The sequence below is a fragment of the Podarcis cretensis genome (assembly GCF_951804945.1).
Source record: "Podarcis cretensis genome assembly, chromosome: 9".
In the NCBI taxonomy this organism is placed as follows: Eukaryota; Metazoa; Chordata; class Lepidosauria; order Squamata; family Lacertidae; genus Podarcis; species Podarcis cretensis.
The window spans coordinates 76,020,457-76,035,700 of NC_137178.1; the positions used below are offsets into that span (position 1 = coordinate 76,020,457).

General features: G+C 43.5%; 1 protein-coding gene across 2 annotated transcripts in view; it reads left to right on the forward strand.

The window, feature by feature from the left end:
- The first annotated feature begins 1,203 nt into the window (after nucleotides 1–1,203).
- The window catches only part of HTT (huntingtin), a 107,023-nt gene continuing 92,982 nt past the window's right edge, over nucleotides 1,204–15,244 (forward strand). For both annotated transcript variants that reach the window (XM_079991477.1, XM_079991478.1), the window contains exons 1-4: nucleotides 1,204–1,616; nucleotides 9,315–9,398; nucleotides 13,572–13,692; nucleotides 14,271–14,330. In XM_079991477.1, coding sequence (XP_079847603.1) covers nucleotides 1,423–1,616; nucleotides 9,315–9,398; nucleotides 13,572–13,692; nucleotides 14,271–14,330 — 459 coding nt within the window. In that variant the 5' untranslated portion in view covers nucleotides 1,204–1,422. The remainder of the gene's footprint in view (nucleotides 1,617–9,314; nucleotides 9,399–13,571; nucleotides 13,693–14,270; nucleotides 14,331–15,244) is intronic.

Here is a 15,244-nt window from a genome sequence, read left to right on the forward strand (position 1 = left end):
TCCAGCACTTTTTTTTGCTTCCAATGTCTTTTTTTTAAAAGCATACTAGTAAAAATACAGACAGTGCATTTGCAAGTTATGAATGAGATGACTGTGACAGCCGCGCAAACTTTTACTATTGCAGGTTAGCGGGTGGAACTGAAGCCGGTTGGAATTTCTAGCTTTAAAAAGTCCCCCGTGTAGACTGAAGCCCTTCTGCTGGCACGTTGCTCTTTCAAATGTTTAAAACCTTAGAAAAGAAAACGAACATTTTCAGACGAAATAAGGTTTGAGTTAGAAAGAAAGAGACTCTTTGTTCCTGCAGCAGCACATATTGCGAAGCTCTTCAAAACCCCCAACACTTTCAGTTTGCCAAAAAGACTCCGGGACGTTGGATTATTCGTGAAACCAGCTTACTTTTTAAAACAGCTTCTCTAAAAAATAAGTCAACATACTTGTTGAAAAATTGATATTAGCTATACTATACCTTTTTGGAACAATAAATGTCAAAACAAAAGTTATTCCTCCATTGCAAGGTGCTGCACTACATGACCCTTGGGGTTCCTTCCTTCCAACTGCACAATTATATATTTTCTACGTTGTAAATATGGTTCCCTATCCTACTTTACAGTTTCATTTCTGGTAAAATCCAATTAGTCTCCTTATGTTTATTGTGTTGGTGGTCTGTCTCGCCTAACATTTATTAGTTTATTTTGTTCGAAACGCTGATTCTGATCAATGTTGATTGTGATTAATTTTAATAGTATAAATAGTTCTTTTTTATTACGTTGCTTTATGTCCCTCAATTGGCCGGAAGCCAACGCCATCCGGAACTCTTGCGGAAATTATTTATTTCACTATTTCCCTGAGCCCGCGAGAGAGGAGCGCCCTCTGCCGGGCGAGCTGGAAGTGCCTTGGAAGCAACAACGCCGCGCTGGTGAGGCTGCTGGACAGAAAGCGGGGCGGGGTCTCAGCGCTGCCCAGTTAGAAGTGGGAGGGCCTTCGGTCCCGCTCTCTTTTGCGATTGGCCCTCGCCGATTTCCTCCCCGCTGACTGGCCAAACGCCTCCTTCGAGCGTGTGGCAGCGCCGCTTGAGCAGGAAGTGGGCGCGGCGATCCCTTTCCCCACCCCTGCTCCGATTGGTGGCTTCGGCTGTCCATCCAGGGAGGCGGGGCGGTGGGGCTCGCCTGGGGAACCGGAAGCTGTCAGCGCTTGTGCCGGGATCGCCGGGGATGATGGGAGGCTCTCAAGATGGCGCCGGCGCGTCGGTGGCGGAGTGAGCGCGCCGTCTCCCGCCTCTAGCCCGCTGTGGCGCTGTGAGCGGCTGGCCGCGACGGCTCTTGCGGGGCCGAGTCCCCCGAGGGCGGGCGAGGGAGTTTGGCCCGAAGCCGGAGTGGGAGTTGGCTCTTCCCTCCGCGCGCCTCCGTGAGGGCGAAGGGGGGCATGGCCACCATGGAGAAGCTGATGAAGGCCTTCGAGTCCCTCCGCTCCTTCCAGCAGCAACAGGGCCCCGCTGCCTCGGCGGCGGCGGCGGCGGCGGCAGCAGCAGCAGCAGCACCAGGCACGGCACCACCCGCCGCCTCAGCCGCCGCCCCGGTCGTCGCCGGCGCCGCCCCCGGGGAGCCGCCTCACCGACCGTGAGTTGTGACGGGAGGCTGGAGCGGGCGGGGGGCGAGAAAGCGGCCGCAGGGCCCGCGCTCGGGGGAGGCGGGGAGGTGGTCCGGTGGGAGCGGTGGACGCCGGAGCGCCGTTTGCTCTTGGACGTCATCCGTGTCCCCCGCAGGCTAGTGTAGCCTGGAAGGAGCAAAGCACGGCAGCTACATCGCGGAAACCAGCCTCTTAAAATCGAGGAAATGTAATCTTCGGGGCCTCAAGTCCAACGGGCATAGGTGTTTTCACGTATTGTTGTTATATTTACTCAATTTGTGGGGAGGCAGGTGGCGCTGTGGGTTAAAGCCTCAGCGCCTAGGGCTTGCCGATCGAAAGGTCGGCGGTTCGAATCCCTGCGGCAGGGTGCGCTCCCGCTGCTCGGTCCCAGCGCCTGCCAACCTAGCAGTCCGAAAGCACCTCCGGGTGCAAGTAGATAAATAGGGACCGCTTACCAGCGGGAAGGTAAACGGCGTTTCCGTGTGCGGCTCTGGCTCTGGCCAGAGCAGCGATGTCACGCTGGCCACGTGACCCGGAAGTGTCTCCGGACAGCGCTGGCCCCTGGCCTCTTAAGTGAGATGGGCGCACAACCCCAGAGTCTGTCAAGACTGGCCCGTACGGGCAGGGGTACCTTTACCTTTTACCTTTTACCTTACTCAATTTGTATACCCCCTTTCATTGGAAGTTCACGGTTTGCAAGATAAAAATACAAATTGAGAACACGAAATGCATAGTGAAAACAAGAACAAAACAAGCTCATGACCCCTCCCTCTCCCCCCAAACACATTTAAAATGTCATTCAGTGATATGTCATTCAGTGAAAAGGCCTGGTAAGTTTTCACCAGACAAACCTCCCTGCAGAGAGACACCACAGAAAAGGTCTGCTCTCATGTTGCCACCCTCTGGATCTCTTGTGGGCCTCAGACGATGATCACAGGGTCCGAATTGGTTCACATGGGGAGAGACAGTCCTTGAGGCATTGCGATCCTGAGCCATTTAATGCTTTAGAGGTAAAACCAGCACTTTGAATCAGGCTAAATAAGTTAAACAATTTAAGATGTTACACTGGACAAGTAACACCGACTGGCTTAATTGAGAAACAGACTGACAGACAAACTGCAGACCAACAGGCTACTGAGCTGACATGCATTAATCACAGCTATTGTCAGGGCACTGGGCTGTTACTGTAGCAACTGTCTTGGCTGACCATGCACTTGCAATTAAAATATCTATGGGATGATTTACACTCATGAATGAGAATAACCCATTTTCTCATGTACACGCAGCTGTAACCTCTCTGCTAGTTTTCCTCGGCCAAAAAGGGCAAGGGTCCAGAGCACAAGTCTGATCCAAGCACTTTGTCCACATCCTTGACCTCAAGCCTTACCAACTGAAACTCATACAACATAACTGGACAGGATAGATCCATAACAGGTCATCTGCTGCAACAGCAGAATCAAGAACCTGGTGGATTTTATCCTCAAAATGCTTCACAAACAATTCACAGTGAGCCAGTCAGTTCTTCCTCCTTTGGGCTAGATTGTAAGAGGCCCTCTACTACCCAGAAAAGCTCTGCCGGGCGACAATGAGGATGCAGTGGAGGCAGCAAAGTATGCCTCCTTTGCTGCTTTCACTACCACTAGGTAGAGTTGGTCATGAGCCCTCACCAGTGTTCAGTAGCTTTTGACTGGAGTTTTACTCCATTAGTATTCAAGCAGTCTCCCAGCTTGTTTCCTTGCCCTAAGTTCTGGAGTATACACGGGAACCAAATGGGCTCCATGAAGTGGGAGAGGGTTCTCAGGGGTGATTGTGTCAATGGCACAAACAATCAGGATGTTCTGCAAGTTATCCAGGGCTTTTACAGGAGCACTAGTCATATTTTTCCATTATTATTTATTAAATTTGTGAGTTGTTTGGGTTGTCCTGGGCAAGATAAAGCAGCAAACAGACAAACATGAACAAACAATCCCTCCTCCCACATAGGTACATTAAAACCAAGGGGAGGTGGACAATGCATTAAAAACATCCCTGCCAAAGGCCACAAATAGTTAAATGGCTTTGTTTGGTTGTAGAGAAAGTTTTTGCGTGGCACCTTGATGCAAATCCTTTTGAGTTCAGTACGACTTGCTTCTTAAATAAGCATCATTATGATAGCACCGCAAAGTTATTCTAATTTGTTGCCTTGGGAGAACAATGCTCCTTTTCTGTCTAAATTATAAGCTCTCAAATTTCCCCCACTGCCTCACCCCCTCACCCCATTTCTAAAGAAGGAAATGTTTTCCAGAGTTGGAAACCGAGATCAGTAAAACAACATGAGAAATGGTGGGTTAAAACATTTTCCAAGACAGCACATGTTGCAAGGCAACCTGAGAGAAAACCATTTCTCTTCACCAAATTGTCTGTGGTAGACCTCCTGGAGAGAAACTGGGCATTTTCCAGAGAGGGGAGGAACCTGTTACTACCAAGGAGGAAGCAAGTGCATTTATGGAATGCTGCTGAAAGTTAAAGCTGTAAAAACTCTGACCCTTGCCATACTACTTTCTACAGTGAGATTAGTTTTGACATTCTAGTCCCTGTTTTCTTTACTACAGCTATAGCCCTGAGTAAAGTTAACAGGCTTTGGTATCCTTGCAGATAATTCTACTTGAAATAATAAAAAAGCAGCTGTTAAAAAGCTTACATATCTGACTGCCAGGAGTTGATGGTTACTTGTTGCAAGTGATTCAAGAAAAGGGAGCTCGTTACACACTTCTTTTAACATGTTCCAGCTGAAAACCGGTGTAATAGTGCTGAGAGGCAGTTCCCATGTATTATGTATAATGCATAGGTCTGCTGTGTACGCTTTCTTAGATCATCTTATATCCATGCTTGTTACCTCAACTCAAGCTCCATTCTATTTCCTGTCTCTGGTCCTATACCTAGTACAATCCAGTTGTCATTCTGTCTTCTTTGCTTCAAGCCCTTCTTTAAAACTTCTTAGTGATTTTGGAAACGTTAAGTGTACATACATATTTCTGAACATTTATTTGTTTAAATATTTATAATCCCCACTTTCATGAAGTGTGTCAAAATGGAACGCACCATACACAATATAATAAAATCAGTAAGGGTATCCATAAGAACATAATTTAAAACATCAGTAGATACAGGTTGGTTAAAAAGAGAAATTCATATTGTGAAGGCCTGTGTAAGCAATAGAATTTGCAGAAGATGTCAGAAAGAAGCAAGGATTATTCCTGCTGAACCTGTGCTGGTAGGGAGCTCTGCAAGGCAGGGCCTGCCTCGCTAAAGGCTCAGTCCTTAGCTAAGGCTAACTGAACCCCAGAGATGTGGGGAACAATAAATAAAGTATTATGTGTTAAAGGTTGCCATCTTTCTGCTTGTGTATTATAATCTTGGTCTCATTCCTATTCTTTAAGCTGTTCTTTGTTCCAGAATTCTTTGTTAATGTATAGAGCATTTTCAGCTGGGGAACCTCGGGTCCAGGGCCTGAATGTGGCCCTTTATGCCTCTTTAACTGGCCCTTGGGACCCTCTACAGGCCACACTTCCTCCCCAGTTACCTCCTGGCCCAGCTTTGCAACCTGCTTGACTGGTTTTTCCTAGATAGAATGTGACTTTGAACTCTGTTCAAAACTTCTTGCTTGTCTGACTGGAGGATAAAAAGGTGTATGTATGGAAACTAGTGTAGTGTACAAATGTAAAATTTATGTTTATTCATCTGCCCGCTTTTGCCTCTAGTCCTACCACTGTGTGTGGCCCCGGAAGATTGTCCAGAAGGGCACATGGCTCTTATGTGGGGGGAAACCTGCCCACCCTCAGTGTAGTTGGTGCTTTATAGACTGACCTAAGCAAACATAAGAGGGAGGGTACAGTATGAATAATAACATTTGGGAAGTAACAACCAAAGAGATGGTTAGAGTGGGAATTGCAAGGGTATGAGTGCTACTAATGTCAAATAAATATAGATTGGAAGTCTTGTATGCAGGTGCTGTGCCACTTCTGTGAGTGCATTTGAGCTGCTTCTCAATTTGCTGGACGCTTGTATCCATTTTAATATTTTCCTTCTTTTAAAATGTAACAGGTATATAATCTAGAAACATAGAAAGGAGTTCAAAACATAATCTAACAGCCCTTGCTTCCAGGAGATGTGCAGACAAATATTTGTTTGGTTAATCCAAATCAATGTGACAGACACACAAATTCTCATCTTGCTTTCCTGGGACAAAATTTCTTAGCCTCTGCTCTTTCTGCGGTGAGGTCACAGAATTTATGTGGCGTTCTTACCACTCCACTTTCACTTTTCTCATAAAAGCTGTAGATTTTTGTATACATTCTCATGCTTGCAGCTTTCCTTTGAGTAAAGAGTTTTAGATATGCTCATCAGACCATCACAAAATGAAACTTTAACAGTATGAGAATAGTACAGGGTATCATCAATAGAAGTTAACTCTGACCCAAATAAAATTACAGTGGTGCCCCGCAAGACGAACGCCTCGCAAGACGGAAAACCCGCTAGACGAAAGGGTTTTCCGTTTTGGAGGCGCTTCGCTAAATGAATTTCTCTATGGGGTTGCTTCGCAAGACGAAAAAATCTTGCGAGTTCCCGCGAGTTTTTTTCGCTCCCCCCCCTTTCCTAAGCCGCTAAGCCGCTTATCAGCTGTTCCGCTGATAAGCCGCCTCTCAGCTGATCGCTAAAAGCCGCTAGACCGCTAATAGCGCTAATCCGCTAAGCCGTCAATGGGCTTGCTTCGCAAGACGAAAAAACCGCTAGACGAAGAGAATCGCAGAACAGATTAATTTCGTCTTGTGAGGCACCACTGTACAACTTAAACTTAAAATGCTGAATTTCCATGGCAGATCGCAGCATGCCCCCTTTTAAAAATATGTATCTCAACAAATATTAGCTTAGGAGATGAAATACTTTTATTCAGATTTTCATAAATTCATGTAAAACCTAAACAAATAAAAGCGTAAAATAAAATTATCATTTTTGGCAACACACTGAATTTCTTAAGAATTTTATCATCAGTTACTGCTAATAGAAAATGCAGTTTTCTGTTATCATTTATTTACTAAGTAGATAAGTTAAATACACAAACTCATACGTCAAACCTCCTCATTGCTAGGGCTGGGCAACACCAGGTTTTCAACTCATGATATAGCACCAGCTAAATATCACAATATCACAGTATATCACAATATATATCTGTGGTGGTGGGGTGCCTTGCTGAGCCTCCCTGTGGGTGCAGAGGGTCCCGCCATTCGTCCCTGCAGTGGCAGGACGGGGGCGCCCTTGATGAGGCTCCTTGCAGTGGTAGATGGCCTTAAAATGTAAGGAAGTAATAGATTTAATAAAAATATTAAATAAACTTCCATATATTATGTTTAATACATTTTCAACTAATTTATGAATAGTTTAAGTGATTTACTAGTCAAGTTCCATCTGCTTCCCCACTCAGAGCTCTAAGTGGAATCTGTGTGTTCATAAGCCCCACTGAGTTCAACCAAACTTCTACTTTCCTCAGAGTAAGCCCCATTAAATTCAGTAGGGCTTGCTTGTGAGTCAACGCTCATTTGCTTTCAAATGATGATGATGTGGTGACATCTTTAAAGCAAATTTACCATGGCATACATTTTTCTGGACTAGAGTCCACTTCATCACATGCAAGTTGGTTGTGGTTAAGGGGAGTCTACTGTTTATGTGGATTTGCAACTACAGTAATTGAAGGACTGTACCTAATAAATGCTGACCAATAGCTCCTTATCCACCTAGAAGTGTGGTGGTGCAGGATTCTGTCCGATATGCTTTTGATATTGTACCTTTATAAATGGCTTTGATGAAGGCATCAAAAGGGATGCTCATAAAAGCTGCAGGTCACATAAAATTGGTTGAGATCTTGATATGTTGGAAAACTGGGCCAAAACTAACAAAAGAAATTTCAAAAGAAATAAATGTGGGTGGGAAGACTCAGATGAACAGATATAAGATGAGCAACACTACTTATGCAAATTTAAAGTGTGATTCCAGCTTCATGCGCTTGGGAGCTGGCCAGCTGAAATCATACACATGCAAAGTGGAGCGCTAGCCTTAAAAGCTCTTTCTGCTCTGAGTTTCCCTGGTGTGGAGTTTTTTAGCTTTCATATTTGCTTACCTACTATTGGGAGGCTTGTTTGAACTTCCCAGAGTCTGGTGAGCGAGGCCCACTCAGCTCGCTGGCTAATAATAAATAATAATGTTTATACCCTGCCCATCTGGCTGGGTTGTCAGATGGGTATGCTTTTGCAGGATCAGTGCTTGGGTTGTATTAACTATATGTGATTTTGACTTTTCCTGCAATCTTCGGAATGCAATCCTTGCACAAGTTGTAAGTTACATGTTAAAAAGATCTGGGCTTTTTAGCAGACTACAAGCTAAACATTAGATGAGTCAGCAGTGTGGTCCATGGCCATCTGTCATGGATGCTGTAGCCAAGATTCCTGCATTGCAGGAAATTGAACTTGATGACTCTTGGGATTCCTTCCACTTCTATGATTCTAAGTATAGTGTTTAGATTGCAAGAAGTAATTGAACTGCTCTATTACAGCGTACCCCCCCTGCCCTTGCGCCTTTGCCAACACCACCTGCTGGCCTGCCCAAGAGGGAGGGAGTGGGAGGCTGCTGCCATCCACCGAGGATGGAGGAAAGCAGGAAAGTGCCCAAGGAAGGAGGAGGCCACCCTGGTGCATGCTTCCACCTCCGCTGCCAAGTCCACCAGGAGAGCGCATCACTTGCCCCACCCTGGGTGCCAGCAACTCATGCTACACCACTGGTTACTTGCTTCAGTAGAAGTTTGCCCTTGATGATCTTTGAGGGCCTTTTCAACTCTGATTCTCTGAGGTGTTCCAACATAACATTATTCCAACATAACATTCTAACAGATAGGCTAGATTTCAGAGGTACTTTTTGGGATACCATGCTCCTTTAAACTGTAGATCTGTTTGCCAGATCTGAAGTTCTCTTGTTTTAGACTCATTATGCAATGTAGCTTGAGAAAGGAGAGGAAGCATAATTTCAGAGTCCTGTTAGACGCATGGAACTAATGGTTCAGTTGAAATAATAGCTATAATTTTGTTGATAATTAAGTAAGTTTAATGCTGTCTTGGTCAGAATTGAATATTTGCATTTATTTGTTTGTTTGACTTCTATACCGCCCTTCATCATAAGACCTCAGGGTGGTTCACAATATATTTTTGGCTATCTGGCTTTGAGTTTTGACTTCAGTGCCATGCATTTTCAGAAAACCTGTAAAACTAAACCCTTTTCTTGCTCAAGCATTTTAGAAAGAAATTTATTGCAATCATTCTATTATTGTTTCTTGATACTTTAGTATTATTATTATTATTAATTTCTATACCATCCTTGATTTGAGGATCGTACGTTTTGGAATATTGATGAAATATATAGAGTAAGTTTTACATGAAATGTTGTTTTGTGTCTGATATGCATTCTCAGGATTCTTAAGTCATTCTTTACCAAATGAATGAATTTAAGAAATAATGTAGTCAAGGTATCATCAATTCATTGTAACAACAAAATAGAATTTTCTGATATTCACAGGATAGCTCTACTACCTTAACTTTACTGTTGTATAAAGCATATCAAGTGTTGGTATTTTGTATAATTACAAATTTTATCTCTTATTTTAGAAAGAAAGAACTTTCCACCACCAAGAAAGATCGAGTGAATCATTGCCTAACAATATGTGAAAATATAGTTGCTCAATCTTTAAGGTAATCAAGTGTTTTCTGATCTCTGTTTATGCAAATGCTGTTCTGTTTCAGTGATTCAATGTTTCAATGAGTATATAATATACATTATTGTACTTCTGCTGCTCTAATGGTTCATCATGCTTGTATGCAGAACAAGGGAACTTGCTCTTATGCTCCCATTTCATTGCAGGATGAAATATAAAGGTTGATAATCAGCTCTCAAAATGTTGTCCTTCTACTTTGAAAGGGCTTTATGCTACTCTTGATCAAGGCAGGGAAAGGAGGAACTAGACAAGCAAATAATGGTTTGGTTCTCCTGTGTATGCTGCTGTTTGGTGTATTTGAGTGGTTGGGCTTGCTGCCTTGATAAGGAGGAGTTTGTTCAGTATACCTAGCTACACCTCTGTCTGCAGTTAGATACACCCACTTTTAACTGAAGTCCTGCCTAAGTTATATGATGCACTGAGCAAATATAAAATAGGGGTGTTTCTAATAGCAATACAGCACTGAAAGCTCTCCAGTCTTTTCTCCTATTTACTGCTCAGAAACAATTGCACTATATTCATTAATGGGGAATGGGGAAAACTGTTTAATATGAAAGCTTCCTCTTGACAGGGTGTGAAAACAATGTCCCCATGAGCAATCTGAAATTCATTTATACAGTATTTATATACCACTTAACCCAGTGATTCCTGAACCTCTTACCCACAGGCAGCTTGAAAATTGCTAATAATAATAATAATAATAATAATAATAATAATAATTTATTATTTATACCCCGCCCATCTGGCTGGGCCTCCCCAGCCACTCTGGGCGGCTTACATAAAAACCAAAAATACAGTAAAATATCACACGTTAAAAACTTCCCTGAACAGGGCTGCCTTAAGATGTCTTCTGAATGTCAGGTAGTTGTTTATCACTTTGACATCTGCTAGAAGGGCGTTCCACAGGGCGGGCGCCACTACCGAGAAGGCCCTCTGCCTGGTTCCCTGTAGCTTTGCTTCTCGCAATGAGGGAACCGCCAGAAGGCCCTCGGCGCTGGACCTCAGCGTCCGGGCAGAATGATGGGGGTGGAGACGCTCCTTCAGGTATACTGGACCGAGGCCGTTTAGGGCTTTAAAGGTCAGCACCAACACTTTGAATTGTGCTCAGAAACATACTGGGAGCCAATGTAGGTCTTTCAAGACCGGTGTTATATGGTCTCGGCGGCCGCTCCCAGTCACCAGTCTAGCTGCCGCATTCTGGATTAGTTGTAGTTTCCGAGTCACCTTCAAAGGTAGCCCCACGTAGAGTGCATTGCAGTAGTCCAAGCGGGAGATAACCAGAGCATGCACCACTCTGGCAAGACAGTCCGCAGGCAGATAGGGTCTCAGCCTACGTACCAGATGGAGCTGGTAAACAGCTGCCCTGGACACAGATTTGACCTGTGCTTCCATGGACAGCTGTGAGTCCAAAATGACTCCCAGGCTGCGCACCTGGTCCTTCAGGGGCACAGTTACCCCATTCAGGACCAGGGAATCCTCCACACCTGCCCGCCTCCTGTCCCCCAAAAACAGTACTTCTGTCTTGTCAGGATTCAACTCAATCTGTTAGCCGCCATCCATCCTCCAACCGCCTCCAGACACTCACACAGGACCTTCACCGCCCCCACTGGTTCTGATTTAAAAGAGAGGTAGAGCTGGGTATCTTGGCAGACCATTTAATACTTTTTCTGCTTGTTGTAGCAACTGTAGTGTGCTGTGCTAGATGCTGTATGATTTTTAATTGCATTTTTACTGCTTCTTTTATTTCTTTCATTGTATTTTGCTGTATTACAGTTTGAATTCCCTAGAATTCAAACTGTAAGCGTGCTTCACAGATGTGCTGCAGGGCTTCTAACTGAAGGTTGTAGACCACTAATGGTCTGCAGACCACAGTTCGAAAACTAGTAACTTAACCATCTAAGCAGTTCACATCAAGTATAATACAAAAAGTATAAAATACATTAAAATTACCAATGATGTTGAAAATAAGTTGACCTAAAATGATCAAACTATAAATACAACCAACATTTTTAAAATATACATTTTAAAATAAAATTACATGCTGAAATATGTGCCCAATAAACATATCTTGCTGGGTTGCTTAAACAAAAAAGCTTTCAGCAGGCGAGAAAACTTCAGGAAAAAACTGCAGATCTGTGTTACATACTAACTTTGGGAACCGTGCATTGGTCTTAGAATTATAGAAAGGACACGGAGGGTCATATAGCCCAACTCCCAGCAATGCAGAGTTAAATATCAAAGCGGAAAATAAAACCATGAAAAGGATGGGGAGAGTGCATGAGCCAGTTAATCCCTCTGGCTCACTCCTGCTTGTTCCTCTTTTTTTCTTCTTTTTTTCCCATTTTATAAAATATTTATTATGATTTTACCAAGAAAAACACATAAATAGATACCACAAAGAAAAAAACAACAAACATAGCCAAAGATACAAAGAAGATACACAAAAAATGTCAACAAAAAATCATCAAAAAACAATAATAAAACACATAAAAAAGAAAAAAATCCAACTTTTAACTTTATACTTATTTAACTCTGTTTCTTGACTTCCTCACATCTCCCTTTTTTGTGTTCCCATTTACCCAATCAGATTCAGCAAATCCTTACCCTCTTCCAAATCTCATTGTCAAATATATAGTTCAACCTATTATGTCTCCAATCCTTCTTCTCTTTTTAGTTCATTCTTACCTATTCCTTATAACTTAGTCACTTATACCATATTATTTAAGTTTGACATAGTATATCTCTAGTCTTTCACCCTTTTTTTAAATTCATCTATGCATACTCCTTTAACTTTGTCACTAATGCCGTATTATTTTAAAATCCAACATCATTTTAACATTCATAAATTTTGCAGTGTTTCTGCAAATAGTCTTTAAACTTCTTCCAGTCCTCTTCCACCGACTCTTCTCCCAGGTCTCGGATTCTGCCAGTCATTTCTGCCTTCTCCATATAGTCTATTACTTGCATCTGCCATTCTTCCAGAGTGGGTAAATCTTGTGTCTAATCCTGCTTGTTCCTCAGCCATTGTTTAGATCAGTGTTTGGGAGTTGTTTTGTTGTTGAGGACCATATTCCCTTGGGGTAACTTGCTGGTGGTCACTGGCTAGGACAAAAACCATTCCCACCCTTTATCTCTCACACCTCAGTCCATATGTTCTCTCCTGCACTATCCATTATCCATAATTGACCATGCAGTTTTGGCGAGAGCAAGGCATTCCACTATTCCACTTTGCTGCTGGCTCCCCCCCCCCCTTAGGGGTGGAGAGAGGCCAGTGGGAAATCTCTCCGTAACACCCTGCTCTTGCTGAGTTTCAGTGAGAGGGAGGTGTCCCTCCGCTCTGTTTTGCTGCTTCTCCTCAAGGAGAAACCCTTGCAGAGTTTGCAAGGACTTTTCCTTGAGAGGAAGCCCTTGTGGAGCCTCACATCCCCTCCAATTGTGGGGGTGGCAGCAGAGTGTTTCGCCTCAGGTACCAAAGCATCTCAGGCTGCACCTGTTTCTATGACTATTTGTCACAGTTTTTCTGCTATACAGTGGTGCCTCGCAAGACGAAATTAATCCGTTCCGTGAGGCTCTTCGTATAGCGGTTTTATCGTCTTGTGAAGCAAGCCCATTGACAGCTTAGCGGATTAGCGCTATTAGCGGATTAGCGGCTTTTAGCGGATCTGCTGATAAGCGGCTTATCAGCGGATCAGCTGATAAGCGGCTTAGGGCTTAGGAAAAGGGGGAGAAAAGGGAAAAAACCCCGCAGGAACTTGCAAGACATTTTCATCTTGCGAAGCAAGCCCATAGGGAAATTCGTTTTGCGAAGCGCCTCCAAAACGGAAAACCCTTTCGTCTAGCGGGTTTTCCGTCTTGCGAGGCGTTCGTCTTGCGGGGCACCACTGTAGTGTGCTTTTGCATCTCCTCCCTCAAACTCTCATGCACCAAAGGATTGCAGTGAAGGAGAGGAGCAAGATCCAGAGGCAGCCAGCATTTGATGAGGAGCCCTTTCAAAACACTGGGGAATGTGCTAACTTCGGATTATTGAAGCTGAAAAATAATTCTACGTTTTCAATTAATTTGGAATTTTATGAACACAGCGTAACGTCCAGGAGTTTAACCTGACAAGTGGAACTTGGCTCATGATAACTTTTCTTTTTTTCCATTAAAGAAATTCTCCAGAATTTCAGAAACTGCTGGGCATTGCTATGGAACTTTTCCTACTCTGTAGTGATGATGCAGAGTCAGATGTAAGGATGGTTGCTGATGAATGTCTCAATAAAGTTATAAAAGTAAGTTGCATTTGGTTTTGTGCCCTGTAATTGCTGATAAAATTACTGAATATTATCATTGGGATTCTGTGACAGATGACTTGGTGGAAAGAGTAGGCTTTTGTAGCATATTAGTATATGAAGTTCTGATGTATGAGTATCATCTCTGTAGATCTAGCAAATTGCTATCTTTGTAGTTTAAGAGTTAACTATCATAGCAAGTAAACTTGCAAACTTTTCAGTGCTTTCAGTGGAGAGCCATTGTGGTGTAGTGGTTAAGAGCGGTAGACTCGTAATCTGGGGAACCGGGTTCGCGTCTCCGCTCCTCCTCATGCAGCTGCTGGGTGACCTTGGGCTAGTCACACTTCTTTGAAGTCTCTCAGCCCCACTCAGCTCACAGAGTGTTTGATGTGGGGGAGGAAGGGAAAGGAGAATGTTAGCCGCTTGGAGACTCCTGAAGGGGAGTGAAAGGCGGGATATCAAATCCAAACTCTTCTTCTTCTTCTTCTTCCTCTTCTTCTTCTTCTGCTTTATGTAATCTATTGAAGCAAGGCATAGTTTGCTGATACTAAAAAAGATATTATTTTGTTTCCTTCTAGGCTTTGATGGATTCTAGTCTTCCTAGGTTACAGTTAGAACTCTACAAGGAGATTAAAAAGGTGAGGGGGGTTTATTTGATGTTCTTAATTTGTTTGGATTTAGAGTCATACCTTTTTTTAACAAGATTTTGTGATTAATCACATAGTAAATATTTAAACTATTATAACAGCAAACACTAACAATAAACACAAAACACAAAATATTAACAATTTGACATGCTGGGTAAAAGATCCCTGCATTGCAGCGAATTGGACTAGATGATCCTCGTGGTCCCTTCCAACTCTACAGTTCTATGATTCTTTGAAATGTTGGGCTATTGGGCAATAATCTTTCTCATCGTTAAATATGTATTAGGAAGTATACAAGATTTGCCATATATTAATGAAGAGTTGAATTTTTATTAAGGGCAGTGGTTTGAGATCCTGTAGAAGAGTGATTTCCAGAACTCCACTCCCATATTTCCAAGTGGAACTCTTGTTCTTTTTTAGTCATTGTTCACTCTGATCTTTCCAGTGGCTATACTCATCCAAATACATACAGGCTTGCCCCCCATTTGTGCGTGATTGGCTCATGCATGTATATGTGGTGCCGGGAAATAAATAAATAATTCAATACTGACCTCAAATCGTGGGAGAGAGCTGGAAAGTCCTTGTGGCTCATGAGGACACACTCCCCAGAGCACCAAGTCCAGAAAAAAGACTCCCGATGGCTCTAAAATGGCGTGTGGGAGCTCTCGCTGCTACCTTTCTCAACAGCTGTTGGGTGGGAAGCTGTATTAACTGCAGCAGACCCTCCCCCCACTTATGTGTGCAGGAACCTGGAATGTAACCCCTGTGTAAGGGAGGAGTTGCCTCTACACTACTCACATTCTAAAAAGGTAAAGGTACCCCTGACTATTAGGTCCAGTTGTGGACGACTCTGGGGTTGCGCGCTCATCTCGCTCTATACGCCGAGGGAGCCGGCGTTTGTCCAC